Source organism: Ooceraea biroi, chromosome 12, assembly GCF_003672135.1.
Source record: "Ooceraea biroi isolate clonal line C1 chromosome 12, Obir_v5.4, whole genome shotgun sequence".
NCBI classification, from domain to species: Eukaryota; Metazoa; Arthropoda; class Insecta; order Hymenoptera; family Formicidae; genus Ooceraea; species Ooceraea biroi.
Genome location: NC_039517.1, coordinates 8,964,616 through 8,981,267, shown reverse-complemented (window position 1 = coordinate 8,981,267; position 16,652 = coordinate 8,964,616). Strand labels below are relative to the sequence as shown.

General features: G+C 40.8%; 1 protein-coding gene across 24 annotated transcripts in view; it reads left to right on the top strand.

Moving 5' to 3' along the window:
• The window catches only part of LOC105282237 (ryanodine receptor), a 40,300-nt gene that overhangs the window by 18,746 nt on the left and 4,902 nt on the right, over window positions 1-16,652 (top strand). For 2 of the 24 annotated variants that reach the window (XM_026974365.1, XM_026974363.1), the window contains 33 exons: window positions 1,781-1,979; window positions 2,071-2,444; window positions 2,668-2,890; window positions 2,972-3,001; window positions 3,139-3,277; window positions 3,457-3,752; window positions 3,848-4,381; window positions 4,480-4,712; window positions 5,014-5,116; window positions 5,176-5,346; window positions 5,584-5,699; window positions 5,807-6,352; window positions 6,526-7,344; window positions 7,436-7,590; window positions 8,118-8,301; window positions 8,705-8,725; window positions 8,811-9,088; window positions 9,215-9,435; window positions 9,562-9,652; window positions 9,795-10,111; window positions 10,236-10,539; window positions 10,618-10,771; window positions 10,873-11,667; window positions 11,832-12,850; window positions 13,039-13,407; window positions 13,644-13,756; window positions 14,297-14,390; window positions 14,507-14,749; window positions 14,883-14,906; window positions 15,181-15,201; window positions 15,441-15,852; window positions 15,928-16,332; window positions 16,400-16,616. In XM_026974365.1, the coding sequence (XP_026830166.1) occupies window positions 1,781-1,979; window positions 2,071-2,444; window positions 2,668-2,890; window positions 2,972-3,001; window positions 3,139-3,277; window positions 3,457-3,752; window positions 3,848-4,381; window positions 4,480-4,712; window positions 5,014-5,116; window positions 5,176-5,346; window positions 5,584-5,699; window positions 5,807-6,352; window positions 6,526-7,344; window positions 7,436-7,590; window positions 8,118-8,301; window positions 8,705-8,725; window positions 8,811-9,088; window positions 9,215-9,435; window positions 9,562-9,652; window positions 9,795-10,111; window positions 10,236-10,539; window positions 10,618-10,771; window positions 10,873-11,667; window positions 11,832-12,850; window positions 13,039-13,407; window positions 13,644-13,756; window positions 14,297-14,390; window positions 14,507-14,749; window positions 14,883-14,906; window positions 15,181-15,201; window positions 15,441-15,852; window positions 15,928-16,332; window positions 16,400-16,616 (9,220 nt within the window). Of the gene's footprint in view, window positions 1-45; window positions 146-1,780; window positions 1,980-2,070; window positions 2,445-2,667; window positions 2,891-2,971; window positions 3,002-3,138; window positions 3,278-3,456; window positions 3,753-3,847; window positions 4,382-4,479; window positions 4,713-5,013; window positions 5,117-5,175; window positions 5,347-5,583; window positions 5,700-5,806; window positions 6,353-6,525; window positions 7,345-7,435; window positions 7,591-8,117; window positions 8,302-8,704; window positions 8,726-8,810; window positions 9,089-9,214; window positions 9,436-9,561; window positions 9,653-9,794; window positions 10,112-10,235; window positions 10,540-10,617; window positions 10,772-10,872; window positions 11,668-11,831; window positions 12,851-13,038; window positions 13,408-13,643; window positions 13,757-14,091; window positions 14,202-14,296; window positions 14,391-14,506; window positions 14,750-14,882; window positions 14,907-15,180; window positions 15,202-15,440; window positions 15,853-15,927; window positions 16,333-16,399; window positions 16,617-16,652 lie in introns of all 24 variants that reach the window. The other 22 variants (XM_026974364.1, XM_026974366.1, XM_026974372.1 and 19 more) reach the window with 22 other exon arrangements.

The following is a 16,652-nucleotide window of genomic DNA, read 5'->3' as shown; positions in this document are numbered from 1 at the left end:
GATCACCACGAGCGAAAGTGTTGAACTGAACATTTTGTTTTAAAGGAGGAAAAAGTATACTCGGGCACGGCCGAAACGTTCGGCAAACAGTGGCAGATCGGAGACGTTGTCGGGGTTTTCCTGGATCTAATTGACCGAACGATTAGTAAGACGGAATCTTTAAGCGAACGCTTCAGCTACCATTTTTAAGCTACGTATGATTTGATCTGTGGAGATAGATTACTGGATACAGACATTGCGATTCTTAACACGATCTCGGCCACATACTGGTTTTCCGAGATTTGCCTTATATAGTTACATATTTCATATAAATTGACACAAATACCAAAAAAGTACACAGTGAAAATGAGATGTACAATTGCGGATATGTAAAATTAAAATACAATACGTGATTATACATAGAACTTTAGAATCGTTCGAGGTTCAAATGAACATCAGACAAAATTTATCAGACAAAATTTTCGCTCCGCACACTTTGAGGAAGAGCCCTATTGCGCTTAAGCTTTCACGAAAATTAAATTCCGTTGTGACGGTTGCTTGGACAAGAGAAGCGATCATTCTTTTCACGAAAGATGTCTCATCTCGTCACGCCGTCATCTTAACACGTCGGACTTAACCGTCAGAACCAGGAACGGTCCTACTAGCATTAATTATTATCATTAAAACGGTTTCTATTATCATTAATAACATCATTCTCGATCAACGAAAATCATGTCTGCCCAGTGTCTTCTCCGGTATCCAGTACTCTACTCAGTGTTTGTAACGTCAGCGCGACAACAGTGCTTCCATAACTCATATTTACTAATCACTAACACCAGGGTGGCCCCAAATATGTCGATCATTTAATACTATATCATTCTGCTCATTTTAATACAGAGATCTGCGAACAGTCGATGCAATCGTCGTACAAATACGAAGCACAATATGACATGTTTTGGAGAACATCAGATACACATTACAGTGCACACACATTTTATGAATTACTATTAATTGCGAGATGTTTATTACGCGGGTGTAAATGAAAATTGTATCATTATTAAAAAGAAAATTCTCCCAGATAAATTCAAGACAGATATATTTCGGTTTTATGAATTATTATGATTTTTGTTTCTTTTTTTAAATTTAGATATATATTTATATGTTATTATTTTTCTATTGTGAAATACCTTATATTAGTGCCTCGTCTGTGTGTGATATTACACATATTTGATTTTCGTACACTTTTTTCAACTAACGCCGCTTGTGCATGAACATTTTATCCAAATTTGTATTAATGGGTCGTACGAATAAAGATAAAATGTTTAATTGCAGATATAAGTAAATATTTGAAGGAGTACAGTAGAGAGAGAGGACAGTAGAGAGAAATAAAAGCTTCCATTCGATTCTATTTTTACGGCCCATTTTAGGCATCTGCTTTGCTGTATTTGTATGCATCGTGTTTGAATTTTTAACTAGCTTGTTGAAAATTTTATTAAAATGCGGTACGAGTGTTTCTTACATTGTGTAAAACTGTTATTTTTCGTTTTATTTATATGTTACATATAACGTTCCGTCTTTAGCCTTCACGAACAGTAGCAATAATTATGTCTAGTTGTGCTGTTGTTTATTTTTTGTTGTAAGTAGGAACGAATGTTGGTTGTTAAACAAAGCTGTTAGAGGGTTACTTATCAGACCTTTTATACATTTCTTTGTTAAATAACGTCTTCTTCGAACGTTCGTTCCGGCTTTCTCGCAATACTTGATGCACATAAATTGCAGTACAAGTATGCAAATTACGCAGGCTTCTCTTTGAACGGAGAACTGCTGATGGACGCACTCGGCGGAGAAACTTCTTTCGCCGATGTGCAAGGGGACTCTTTCGTGCCCGCATTCACCCTCGGCGTTGGTCAGAAGGCCAGATTAACGTTCGGCCAGGATGTGAACACCCTCAAGTTCTTCACCACCTGTGGTTTGCAGGAGGGCTACGAACCGTTCTGCGTGTGAGTAATTTTAATTTGTATATTTGAAGCATTGCACTACAAATGATAAAACATTGCCGGCATTTATCAAATTTTTATTTTCACGTCGCAGAAACATGAACCGTCTAGTCACGTATTGGTACACGAAGGATCAGCCCATCTTCGAAAATACCGACGATATGGCGGATACGCGAATCGACGTGGCCAGGATACCAGCCGGATCCGACACGCCGCCATGCCTGAAGATCTCACACAACACGTTCGAGACCATGGAGAAGGCGAACTGGGAGTTTCTCAGATTATCGTTGCCCGTGATCTGTCAGTCCAGTTTCATAACGGAGGGTGAAAAGCTGCGTAGATGGCAGGAAATCAAAATGCGACAGAACAGATTGCTAGCCGAGCAGGTTGAGCAAGCGCATCAGGCCGCACCGTCCGCTCACTTAGAACAGATTATGAAATCGGGCTTCAGCATGAGCGATATCAAAGGTAGCGACTCGAAAGCGACTCAAGTTTTGATTCAAGACATAAGTTCGTCATAAAATAATTAATTCGAAATTGCATTCATTGTACTACTAAATAGATTATATTAACTAAACATATGCAATTTGTCAAAAAATAAAATTGCGGTGTTCTAATAATATTATATTATAGTAATATAAAATAGTATGAAATTAATTTTCTATACGTAGTAAATTGTGGTGTTAAATAGGATTGCAAAGGAATTATTCAGAGGATGCGGCCGAAGCGGACGAGATGCTGAAAGAATCGCCGCTCCCTATGCAAAGGGGCAAACCCGCCAGACCGCCGAGAAAAGGGTCTCTTTATGGATCACGTTTGGACAACGCGATCAGCGATGCTGAAATGAATGGATATGGCGAGATGAACGGCGATATAAAAGATGACAAGAAGAAACGCGGTCGTTCGCCTTTCCGGTAAGCATGAATAATTTATAATTGCTGCCTCTAATAAATTGTACAAAAGACAAATTGACCTCGGTACTTTGACTCTGTTAGCAAGCTTAGCAAAGAAATGGAGGATATACAGTAAGTTGTATATTCTTTTCGTTATTAATACTTGTTCAAATGATTGCTCAAATTATATAGTGATTATCGAAATTCTTATAATTTGTTTATTTCGTTTGTTCGACGAATTAATTAATCGATTTTTGTTTCTCACGCAGATTCTTTTCGCGCAAAGCGAAATCGCCGGATGCAAAATCAAAAACTCCCGAGCCGCAAGTTCGTTCGGACATCTCGGACAAGAGTACGAGAACAGTCGGGAGCAAAAGTGGCAAAACTCCTCAAATTCGTGTTTCAACTGTAAGTTCATATTGCAAACAAAATTATGTCATAATATCTTCTCGCATTACATATCAAATCTCTCAGAAAAATATTAAAAAATCTGATTTTACAAATTTAAACTCTGTAAAACTATATTTGATAACGAAGAATGTTTTTAAACATTTTATAAACTTAATTTTCGAAAATTATTTTCCTAGACGGACTTGAAAGTTGTGCCGCCTCAGATCCCGGAACGCAACGTTCCCAAGGCGATGTCCGTATTAACCGGAAGCGGGGTGGAAGCGATCGGCAACGAGATCTTCGACACTGAATGCATGAAACTAATGAACGAATACTTCTATGGTGTTAGGATATTTCCCGGTCAAGATCCGACTCATGTCTATGTTGGCTGGGTTACTTCGCAATATCACTTACATACGAAAGATTTTAATCTGTCTCGCGTGAGGAAATCCTCGATTGCCATCATAGACGAATACGATCGTCTCATGGAGCAGTACGTTTTATTGTAGTATATTTCCATCATATAACTTCCATCAAATCCGCAACTAAATCCGTTAAAAATACAAAACCGATAATACAACGTTACAGAGTCGACAGACAAAGCTGCTACATGGTTCGGGCGGACGAATTGTATAACGAGGTCACCCAGGATGCATCGGGCAAGGGTGCATCTCAAGGTATGTTCGTCGGATGCTTCGTTGATACCGCCACCGGCTGGGTATCCTTCACCTGCGAAGGCAAGGAAACGAGTCACAAGTTCAAGATGGAACCGAACACGAAGCTGTTTCCGGCCATCTTCGTCGAAGCCACCAGCAAGGAGATTCTGCAAATCGAACTTGGCAGGACTTCGACGACGCTTCCGCTCTCAGCCGCCGTGCTGCAAAATTCTGAACGACATGTGATACCGCAATTTCCGCCCAGATTGAAAGTACAATGTCTGAAGCCGCACCAGTGGGCCAGAGTGCCTAATCAGTCTCTTCAGGTTCACGCCCTGAAACTGTCCGATATCAGAGGCTGGTCTATGCTCTGTGAGGACGCAATTTCGATGCTGGCTCTTCATATACCAGAGGAAGACAGATGCATCGATATTCTGGAGCTTATCGAAATGGACAAGCTTCTCAGGTAAAATACTTAAAGCGAACAATTTGCAAAACATTTGTCTGTTACAAATTCCTTATATAATTTTTATGTAAATAATTAAAATAATTGATTGTGTTTAGTTTCCACGCGCACACGCTGACACTATACGCGGCTCTGTGCTACCAATCGAATTACCGAGCCGCACACGCCTTGTGTCAGCACGTCGATCAGAAGCAATTATTATATGCGATACGAGCCGAATACATGTCCGGACCCCTGCGACAAGGATTTTACGATTTACTTATCGCCCTGCACCTCGAGTCACATGCGACGACGATGGAAGTATGCAAGAACGAGTATATAATACCACTTGGTAAGAATTTTCACTTTTGTGAACTCTCGGAAGAGCCATACGAAAAGTAATAAAATTTTTTGAAAATGTAAATAGAAAGAGAGAAAGGCAGAGAGAAAGAGAAAGAGAGAATTGAGATTAGGGAATATCTTATTAATGTCGATTATCTTCTATTCAATTTTTTATATCGTTCGCATCTTCGCTAAAAGTGTTTAATTAAATCGATTTATTAAAGATTAAATAGAATTTTTAATAGAATTTAATAGAAAACTTCTTTTTCTTTGCTTGCCTTAGAAGTTTTTAACAATTTGTTTTCGCATAGGCCAGGAATTAAAGGATTTGTACGAGAATTCCGAGATGAGGCACAGTCTCAGATATTTGGAGACCGAGTCTATCCGGCCGCAGATGAAGATGACGGAAATCAGGTAAGTAAAACTTTTCCCCAAGTAGATGTGAGAGCCCCTACTAATCAGTCGCCATCAAGGGATGTTCCTTCCAGCGATCAAGCGATCGAGAACATACGGAACCTGTACAGCCCGCACTTTCCACTCGACGTCGTACGGGATTACGTGATGATGGCGCTCAACGAAGCCGTCGAAGTGAATCAGGTGCACAACCGAGATCCGATCGGAGGCAGCAACGAAAATCTCTTTCTGTATGTAAGATAATAAGTCTGGCTGCTGTTGGCGCTGCTGCTGCCGCTGCGACTAATGTATCTCATCTGTACTGGCACGACAATAAATCATCCATTTTCCAGATATCTATGCGAAAATCGAAATATGCAAATTCGTCACGCTATTTTTTCTTTGAATTTTCTAATTTTTCGCTTATGGCTTATACAACGTTTCGTTGAATTAATCAAACGTTCTCTAATACGATTTTGACATTACAGACCTCTCTTGAAACTGGTAGATAGATTGCTCCTAGTGGGCATGCTAAGGAACGAAGATATATTCAAGCTGCTCATCATGATAAATCCAGAAACGTGGGATCCGACTTTCGATAAAGGTGAAGTTTTTAAAAAACAGACAAAATCTTTCGTTCAATATATAAACGTCTAATAATGAAACAATGAATAAATAAAGAATACACTAACATTATTTAAAACATTGCAGAAGGTAAAGACGAGCATAAGAAAGGCTTACTGCATATGAAGATGGCTGAGGGTGCTAAATTACAAATGTGCTATCTGCTTCATCACTTAAACGACATCCAATTGCGCCATCGCGTCGAGTCTATCATCGCCTTCGCCTCTGACTTTTGCGGAGAACTGCAGGCCGATCAATTGCGACGTTACATCGAGATTAAACAGTCGGATTTACCGTCAGCAGTCGCCGCTAAGAAGACCAGAGAATTCAGATGTCCTCCGCGCGAGCAGATGAACGCGATTTTGAGCTTCAAGAATCTGGACTCCGAGGAAGATCCGGAGAATTGCCCGTGCGGCGAGGATCTGATCGTGAAGATGAACGAGTTCCACAACGAGCTGATGTCCTATGTGTCGTTGACCGCTCTTCAGGAAGCTGCCAATGCCGCGAACGAGTTGACCGAGGAAATTCAAAAACCGGGCGCCATGAAACGCCTCTTCAACTTCATCAACGCTGTCAAGGAGCTCGAGGAGGAAATGAAACTTGAGACTGAACCCGCGAAGAAAACTCCGGAAGGTATGCGCCCCTTGATTTGTCTTACGCAATTATAATTATATACTCAATTATAATTATTATAATTGGATTTGTAATTTACAATTATAATAAATTATTTTTAATAAAATTCTAATAATAAATTCTAATAAATATTATAATGATGAGATACTAATTCTGTTTAACGCTTTCTACAGAGGTGTTTCGCAAGGTGCTGATATCGACCATCGTAAATTGGGCTGAAGAGTCGCAAATTGAGACACCGAAACTCGTACGGGAGATGTTCAGCCTGTTAGTCAGACAATACGACACCGTGGGCGAGTTGATCAGAGCCTTAGAGAAGACCTACGTCGTCAACAACAAGACCAAAGATGACGTCGCGCTAATGTGGGTCGGTTTAAGTCAGATTCGCGCGTTGCTGCCAGTGCAGATGTCTCAGGAGGAGGAGGAACTGGTTCGAGAGAGATTGTGGAAGCTAGTGAACAATCACACCTTCTTTCAGCATCCCGATCTCATCAGGGTGCTGAGGATTCACGAAAACGTGATGGCCATCATGATGAATACTCTGGGAAGACGCGCCCAGGCGCAATCCGACGCTCAGACTCAGGCTCAAGCCGCCGAGGGAGAACCGGCGTCGAAGGAGAAGGACACGTCGCACGAGATGGTCGTGGCTTGCTGCAGATTCCTGTGTTACTTCTGCCGTACGTCCAGACAGAATCAAAAAGCCATGTTCGACCATTTTGACTTCCTGCTGGAGAACAGCAATATTCTGCTGGCGAGACCTTCGCTGCGAGGATCAACGCCTTTGGACGTGGCTTATTCATCGCTGATGGAGAACACCGAGCTGGCTCTAGCCTTAAGAGAACATTATCTGGAGAAGATTGCTATTTATTTGTCGCGGTGTGGTCTGCAATCTAATTCGGAATTGGTGGAAAAGGGCTATCCTGACTTGGGCTGGGACCCCGTCGAGGGTGAACGCTACCTCGATTTCTTGAGGTTCTGCGTGTGGGTCAACGGTAAAGATTTTGTCATTTTCATCCATTTAATTCGTACAATTCATTATTTTGCAAGAGTGACATTAAATTCTTTTTTCATTAATTATTTTAGGTGAAAGTGTGGAAGAAAATGCCAATTTGGTTATCCGCCTGCTAATCAGAAGACCGGAATGTCTGGGTCCCGCTCTTCGAGGCGAAGGAGAAGGTCTGTTGAGAGCCATCATAGAAGCGAACAAAATGTCCGAGCGCATTGCTGACAGACGAAAAGTAAGTAATGCAAAGATCGTTAATCTCATTCCCTCTACTTATTTGATCGCGAAATTATAGCCGAGATATTTAGGTATAAGTAAGTAAGAAATTATCGTGTTTCTTATTGTTGTTTTGAGATGTATCACGTGAATTATTAATTTTATGCGTCCCCAGAAATTTGTGAAAATTACGTTTTCACACCCACTTATCAAATAACTTCCCGCATTCCAGTTTTGTTACATTAATTCCATTTTCCATTTGATTGTTTATTTTGAATAATTCATTTAGCCCTTTTATTCCCTTTTGGATTTGTGTGACCCGATTCACTTTGCACATTTATTTGTGTTTTATGAGATACAAAAATCACCCTAAGATTGATTTGAGTTTAATGTCTTACGTTTTCCATACGGATAAATTTCCGAGGATTCAAATTGATTAAAATAGCACGAACAAAGTACGACTATGCAACGATGTTGTATTGATATCTGTCCTCCCTAAACAGTTACGCATGTGCCTGATCTTCCATTAATACAATATCAACTTAGTACCTCACGCAGGTGCACGACGAGGCCGAAGGCACAGCCGTGGTAATGCAATTTGAGCATCCCTTGCCAGAGTCGGACGATGATGAGGACTACATAGACACGGGTGCGGCTATCCTAAATTTCTACTGTACTCTCGTCGATTTGCTAGGCCGCTGTGCTCCGGATTCATCCGTCATAGAGCAAGGTAAAATAATAAATTTAAAAATATTAATTATTTGCATCTTCATTACTGTTCACAAAATTATATGCATAGCACATTTTACACTTATTAATTCAGTGCATAATTCTCATGCCAATAATCAATAAACGTAAAAATATTTTGATTTTTAATATTTAATTATATTGATAATAACAAAATTGTTTAAAGTCTAAACTATTGACAGATAATAAAATAGCACGTCATTCTATAATTATAAATTAACTTTTTAAAATTTTTATTTTACTTTTTATTAATTAAATTTTCAAATCATATAATTCACTATCTTATACTTTCATTGCACGCGTATTCGATCACATCAAATCGTTCACGTACAAAGTGCAATAAATTATCTAATAATAGCATTTCTTTTTTCTTTAATGGGCAACAGAAGTCTCTATAAAATCCGTTGGTAATATTCGAAACAAAATTCTTCTTTTAATAAAATCGATGTTAAAATGCTTATTTGTCTAAAATTGTTTTGTTCTTAATTTCAGGAAAGAACGAATCTCTTCGAGCTCGAGCGATTTTAAGATCATTGGTACCTCTCGACGATCTTCAAGGTGTGCTGTCCCTGCGATTCACACTGCTCAATCCCGCTGCTGGTGAGGAACGACCGAAAAGCGATACGCCGTCCGGTTTGATACCAGGGCACAAGCAAAGCGTTGTACTCTTCCTCGAGCGCGTTTATGGTATCGAAACGCAGGAACTGTTTTACAAAATACTGGAGGAAGCTTTCTTGCCTGATCTTCGCGCCGCTACCATGCTCGACAGAGTAAGAATGATTTTTAAATAAAAAAAAACGTAAAAGAAAATTCTGAGTTGAAAGTATGAACTATTTTAGATTCACATTGTTCTTTATTTCTTTTGTATATGCTGATTTAACTTTTTAAATTCGCAGAACGACGGCTACGAGTCCGACATGGCGCTCGCCATGAATCGATACATAGGAAACAGTATTCTGCCGTTACTTATAAAACATTCGAAGTTTTACAACGAAGCAGACAACTACGCGAGTTTACTCGACGCCACGTTGCACACTGTCTATCGGCTGAGCAAAAACCGAATGCTGACGAAGGGACAGCGCGAAGCCGTCTCGGACTTTCTCGTTGCGTTGACCAGGTAAGTAAAACACTTTTTAAGCATTATCTATATCAATTAATAATTATTTTTCACGTTACTCATTGCGCTGTTTATTTGCATTTGCAAATTTTATTCTAGAGACTAATCAATTAATTTGTTTTGCAGCCAGATGCAGCCAAGCATGTTGCTGAAATTGCTGCGAAAGCTGACTGTCGACGTGTCTAAATTGTCGGAGTATACCACTGTAGCTCTCAGAGTACGTTTCGATTGTTTTATTATCTAATTGTGACATATTCCTTCACTTCGCACATTAAAACTTAATAATTGCAATCGCGAAAGTTTTTTAATATATTATTATTGATTATACTAGTGTATGATTTTCTTTATTATGTTATTAGTTGTTAACATTGCATTATGAGCGTTGCGCGAAATATTACGGATCCACTGGTGGCCAAGGTGCTTACGGGGCATCGAGCGACGAAGAGAAACGCCTCACGATGGTCCTGTTCAGCAACATATTCGATTCTTTATCCAAAATGGATTACGATCCGGAATTGTTCGGAAAAGCGCTGCCTTGCCTGACGGCTATCGGTTGTGCTTTGCCACCAGATTATTCTCTGTCAAAGAATTACGACGACGAGTGGTACGGTAGCAAGTCAGCCTCAGCTCAATCACCCGATGGACCTTACAATCCACAACCAATCAATACGTCCAGGTTAGCAGTCTTAAATATTTAATTATCAAATTTGACTATCGATTAATTAATTATGAAAGTTTGTCGCATCGATTACAAATTGATTGATTACAAATAATAAAGTAACTTGCGATTCTGCTTTCAGTGTGGTGCTCAATAACGATCTTAATCAGATAGTACAAAAATTCTCCGAGCACTATCACGATGCCTGGGCCAGTCGCAAGTTAGAAAACGGTTGGACCTACGGCGATCAGTGGTCAGATATAAACAAAACCCATCCAAGATTAAAGCCGTACAACATGCTGAACGATTACGAGCGCGAACGATACAAGGAGCCTGTCAGAGAGAGTTTGAAAGCTCTTTTGGCGATCGGTTGGAGCGTGGAACACGCGGAGGTCGATGTACCGTCGACCAACCGCAGCTCCATGAGGAGATCTTCCAAGAGTCAAGTAAGAAAAATTGTCTTTAAGTGCATCTTATATTCGTAGCACGAAAACATGCATATGTATATTTTCAAATGTACACAGGGCGACTCTGCAAGTCCGTTTAATTACAATCCTCATCCGGTGGATATGACTAATCTAACGCTGAGCAGAGAGATGCAGAACATGGCCGAACGTCTGGCGGATAATGCTCACGATATCTGGGCCAAGAAGAAGAAAGAAGAACTCATTACTTGCGGTTAGTGTAGCGTGATACTTCATATTCTCCATTTTTCGGTATTTGATCGGATCAAATTTTATTTATTACAAAAACCTCTGGTATTTTTTGTGATGTTACAGGAGGTGGCATTCATCCTCAACTCGTGCCTTACGATCTGCTGACCGACAAAGAGAAACGGAAGGATCGCGAGCGATCGCAAGAGTTCCTCAAGTACCTGCAGTATCAAGGCTACAAGCTTCACAAACCTAATCGCGGCGGTACGGAAACCGAAGTGGCCGGTGCTGCTGCCTCAGTGGAGCTGAGATTCGCCTATTCATTGCTGGAGAAGCTGATAGCTTATCTGGACAAGGCGACGATCAACATGAAACTCTTGAGGCCTTCCGACACGTTCAGCCGCAGGAATAGTTTCAAGACCTCCACCAGAGACATTAAGTTCTTCAGTAAAGTAGTGCTGCCACTGATGGAGAAATATTTCAGCACGCATAGAAACTACTTCATTGCTGTGGCCACCGCTACGAACAACGTCGGTGCGGCATCCTTGAAGGAGAAGGAGATGGTAGCCGCTCTGTTCTGCAAGCTGGCGAGTTTGCTGAGATCGAGACTCGCCGCGTTCGGCGCGGACGTGAGGATAACAGTTCGGTGTCTGCAAGTGCTCGTGAAAGGCATAGATGCTAAGAGTCTCGTGAAAAACTGTCCGGAATTCATCAGAACATCCATGTTAACTTTCTTCAACAATACCGCCGACGATCTGGGTCACACAATTCTTAATCTACAGGAGGGAAAATACAGTCATCTCAGAGGCACCCACTTGAAGACCTCCACGTCGCTATCGTACATCAATAGCGTGGTCCTGCCAGTGCTCACTGCGATGTTCGATCATCTTGCTGCGTGCGAGTACGGCAGCGACTTGTTGCGTAAGTGTCTCGAGCATATTAAACTTTATTAATTATATTGGTTAACTTATAATTTAATTAGGTATATTTAATTACATTTTAATTATATTTTTAATTATATTTTATTTTAATTATATTTATTATTTAACTATATTTAATCATATTTTTATCTCTTTGCTTGCTAGTTGACGAGATTCAAGTAGCGTCATATAAAATGCTGGCGTCCCTGTACACTCTCGGGATAGATGCTACCCTGACGCATGACAGAAAGTACCTGAAGACCGAGATCGAGCGAAACAAACCTAATCTGGGCTCCTGCTTGGGAGCTTTTTCGAGCTGCTTCCCAGTGGCTTTTCTGGAGCCGCATTTGAACAAGCACAATCAGTATTCCCTTCTAAATCGAATCGCGGATCATTCTCTCGAAGCTCAGGATATCATGACGAAAATGGAATCGAGCATGCCAACCTTAGAGACGATTCTCACCGAGGTGGATCAATTCGTCGAGTCCGAGAAGACCTACAACGACGCTCCTCACGTCGTCGACGTGATTCTGCCTTTGCTCTGTTCCTACTTGCCGTTTTGGTGGGCACAAGGACCCGACAACGTGAATCCGACCGAGGGTACCTACGTCAGCATGGTCACCAGCGACCACATGAATCAATTATTGAAAAACGTGTTGAAGCTCATCAAGAAGAACATCGGCAACGAAAACGCACCGTGGATGACGCGCATTGCCGCCTACACGCAACAAATTATCATCAACTCGTCCGAGGAGCTGCTGAAAGATCCGTTCTTGCCTCTCGCCGAACGCGTCAGAAAACGAACGGATACAATGTTTCACAAGGAGGAATCTCTTCGAGGCTTCATCAAATCTTCGACCGACGACACATCGCAGGTCGAGGCGCAGATACAGGAGGATTGGCAGTTACTGGTTCGCGACATCTATTCGTTCTATCCTCTGCTGATAAAATACGTCGATCTCCAGAAGAATCACTGGCTGAGGAACAATATTCCCGAGGCCGAAGACTTGTACAATCACGTAGCAGCTATATTTAATATTTGGTCGAAGTCGCAGTACTTCTTGCGTGAGGAGCAGAACTTTATATCCACAAACGAGATCGATAACATGGTACTCATCATGCCCACTGCAACCAGGAGACCTACTACAGTGTCTGACGGCACCGCGCCTTCTGGAGGAGGCAAAGTGCGTATAAATTGTTCGATAATAATTTAAATTAATAATTATTAAGTTTCTATTAAACTGTCACACACACAAAATATTAAATGTAGAAATATTTAAATCTAATAATATAATTTAATTTAATCTTGTTAATTAATTATTATTTATTCCGAACAAAATACTATGTGATTAAATATTTCTCTAATTTTTAGAAAAAGAAAAAGCACCGTGACAAGAAGAGAGACAAGGACAAGGAGGTGCAAGCTTCCTTGATGGTCGCCTGCCTGAAACGATTGCTACCAGTTGGCCTGAATCTGTTCGCCGGTCGCGAACAGGAACTGGTCCAGCATTGCAAGGATAGGTTCCTGAAGAAAATGCCGGAATACGAGATCGCGGAATTCGCGAAAACGCAGCTGACCCTACCGGACAAGATCGATCCCGCCGACGAAATGTCGTGGCAGCATTATCTGTACTCGCAATTGGGCCAAAAGAAGGACGCGATAGAGCCCGTGAAGACTCAGCTGGAAGATGTTGTCGCTAGGATCACCGACATGGCCAAAGTCTTGTACGGTTTACACATGGTTAGTCGCAGAAATTGTTTCACGTTATTACATAGTAATTTTCAAAATTGTCCGCATACTCAAATTACTCGAAAGAATAATTTCCCGGGCTCTCTGATTTTTTAATTTGCTATTATATTAATAATGTCTTTGTGGTCATCGAAGATTTGTCTCTCCCACATATCATCATCGTTTTTCTTTAAGTGAGAAGCGTTCATTCATCTCTATTCATTCTGTGCTTTTGTATTCTCGAGTAGATAGATCATCCACAACAGCAGAGCAAGAGTCAGTACCGATCCGTGGTGTCGATCCAACGTAAACGAGCGGTAATCGCTTGCTTCCGTCAAACTTCCCTACATTCCTTGCCCAGGTATCCTTCTAAGTTGTATTTTCGCTTGAGTTATATTTTTTGTTCGATAATCCTTCATTTGCGGTGTGTCGTTGCATTATTTTAACATCATTAGAATCATTGTTACTTTGAGTTTCGCTGAATGATGTCGCGATGCGTTTCACATAATTGATTTGCGTAGAATTAGCTATTATGTTTCGCAGTTTCTTGAGTGAAGAAAATAATTATTAAGCGATGAGAATTAATCGACTTTGTGTGTTCAGTGCTACACTGTCAGATGACAATGATGAATAAGAATAATTGTTGAGAACTGATTTAATGAGTGCGCTTGCTGTTTGTGTGCACGCGGCTAACAGGCAACAAAGCCACCGCCATCGCGAGATGGATGGAAGCGCGTACTGTGCGCTGCCAGAAAGAGAGCAGCGATTGCATGTTTGCGTAGTGAGCCTCTATATAAACTGAGAAGGTACGATTAACGCAAGACGAGTCGCATATTGTATGTGGACAAAGTTTCTTGAAATTTTACGATACATTTATATAATTATTGTTTTCTTTTTTTAGACACCGAGCAATAAACATTTTTGCGCGAACGTATTACGAACTGTGGCTACAGGATGAAAACGTAGGTCAAGAAGTTATGATCGAAGATCTTACGGTAATTAAATCTCTCACGCATAAGTATTTTAATTTAATATAAAATATGAATATGAATAAAAATAAATATTCATCTCCTATAATTATCTATATTTGAATTATTTATTTTCTGTTTAGCAATCATTCGAGGATGCTGAATTGAAGAAAATGGACAAAGCCGAGGACGAAAGCAAGCCTGATCCATTGACGCAATTAGTGACGACCTTCTGTCGCGGTGCCATGACGGAACGATCAGGCGCTCTTCAGGAAGATCCGCTTTACATGAGTTACGCTCAGATCATTTCGAAATCCTGCGGAGAAGAGGAGGAAGAAGGTGAAGAAGAAGGCGGAGGCGAGGAAGAGGGCGGAGCTTCAATCCACGTGAGTATTTTCAATCGATAAATTCTCAATTGTACAAATACCAATAATTCGAGACATAAGATATGAATCCTTCAATAAGTTCCCTGAATCTAACGCATTAACGAGAGTTCCCTATCTTTTTCTAACTTACTAGAAGCCGGCACATAAGCTACTTATGGTAAGAATAAGTAGTTAGTGCGAGAATCCATCCGCTTAATGTATGCTCGCAGTCCAAAGTGTCAATCATATGTGTTCTCCGCATTTCGGCACCCAAATTTATTGAATCGTACGTTATTTTACTCATTGAAGTCAAGCGGTGTAAAATATCATTCATGAACAAGCGAAACATCGTAAGCTGTTGCGATCGTCTTCCTCTTATCTCATTACTAATTACTTATCTCCACTACTGTATTACTAAACTGCTTATTCTTTGTTTTTACGTAACTCTCAAGAGGCCCATGCATAAATTAATGGTAAGACACTATTATTATTATACGTACACGTATGTATGTATGCTCGTCGTAAAGTATAAAATCGTATTTTAAATTTTAAATAATAATTCAATGTTATGTAAAATTAACACTATCTAAAAATGATACGTATTATATTATCCCAATTATTATTAATTACATTTATATTTTTTAAAACTTGTTATATGTGCTTGCAAAATTTACGCTCTCAGTTCTCTACTAATCATGCTGCATAATTGCAGGAGCAAGAAATGGAAAAACAGAAGTTGTTATTCCACCAAGCTCGCCTAGCGAATCGCGGTGTCGCGGAGATGGTTCTCCTACACATATCAGCGTGCAAGGGTGTTCCCAGTGAGATGGTGATGAAGACCCTGGAACTTGGAATTTCGATTCTACGTGGCGGCAATATCGAGATTCAGCGAGGGATGCTGAACCACTTGAAGGAGAAGAAAGACGTCGGCTTCTTCACGTCTATCGCGGGTCTAATGAATTCTTGCAGCGTGTTGGATTTGGACGCTTTCGAGAGGAATACAAAGGCCGAGGGTCTCGGTGTCGGTTCCGAGGGTGCGGCAGGCGAGAAGAACATGCACGACGCCGAGTTCACCTGCGCTCTATTTCGCTTCATTCAACTAACTTGCGAGGGTCACAATCTCGGTGAGTATTGCATTACTGCAATTAAACGATGGATTCATTCAAACGGAGTCCATAATCTTATCTTATTTTTAATAGATTGGCAGAATTATCTCAGAACACAGGCTGGTAACACGACGACGGTGAACGTTGTCATCTGCACTGTCGATTACCTACTGCGACTGCAAGAATCAATCATGGATTTTTACTGGCACTACTCGAGCAAGGAACTCATTGATCCCGCCGGTAAAGCGAACTTCTTCAAAGCGATCGGCGTCGCTAGTCAAGTTTTCAACACGCTCACTGAGGTCATCCAGGGACCGTGCGTGCAGAATCAGCAAGCCTTGGCGCACTCGAGATTGTGGGACGCGGTTGGAGGTTTCCTCTTTCTATTCTCGCATATGCAAGACAAGTTATCAAAGCACTCCAGCCAGGTGGATCTTCTGAAGGAATTACTAAACTTACAGAAAGATATGATCACCATGATGCTTTCCATGCTTGAAGGTACGTATCTAGTTTGAATTCTGCTCGGGCGAAGTGATAATTAACGTTTGCAAATTGCAAATTTAAGGTAACGTCGTAAACGGAACGATCGGAAAGCAGATGGTGGACACTTTGGTCGAATCGGCTGGCAATGTGGAATTGATTCTGAAGTATTTCGACATGTTCCTGAAGCTGAAGGCCCTCGTATCGTCGCCGAGTTTCTTGGAAGTCGATCTTAACAACGACGGTTGGGTGTATCCCAAGGATTTCAAAGATAAGATGGAACAGCAAAAGAGTTACACCAAGTAAGCTCCTCAAATATTTCTTATCTTGTAAGTTAA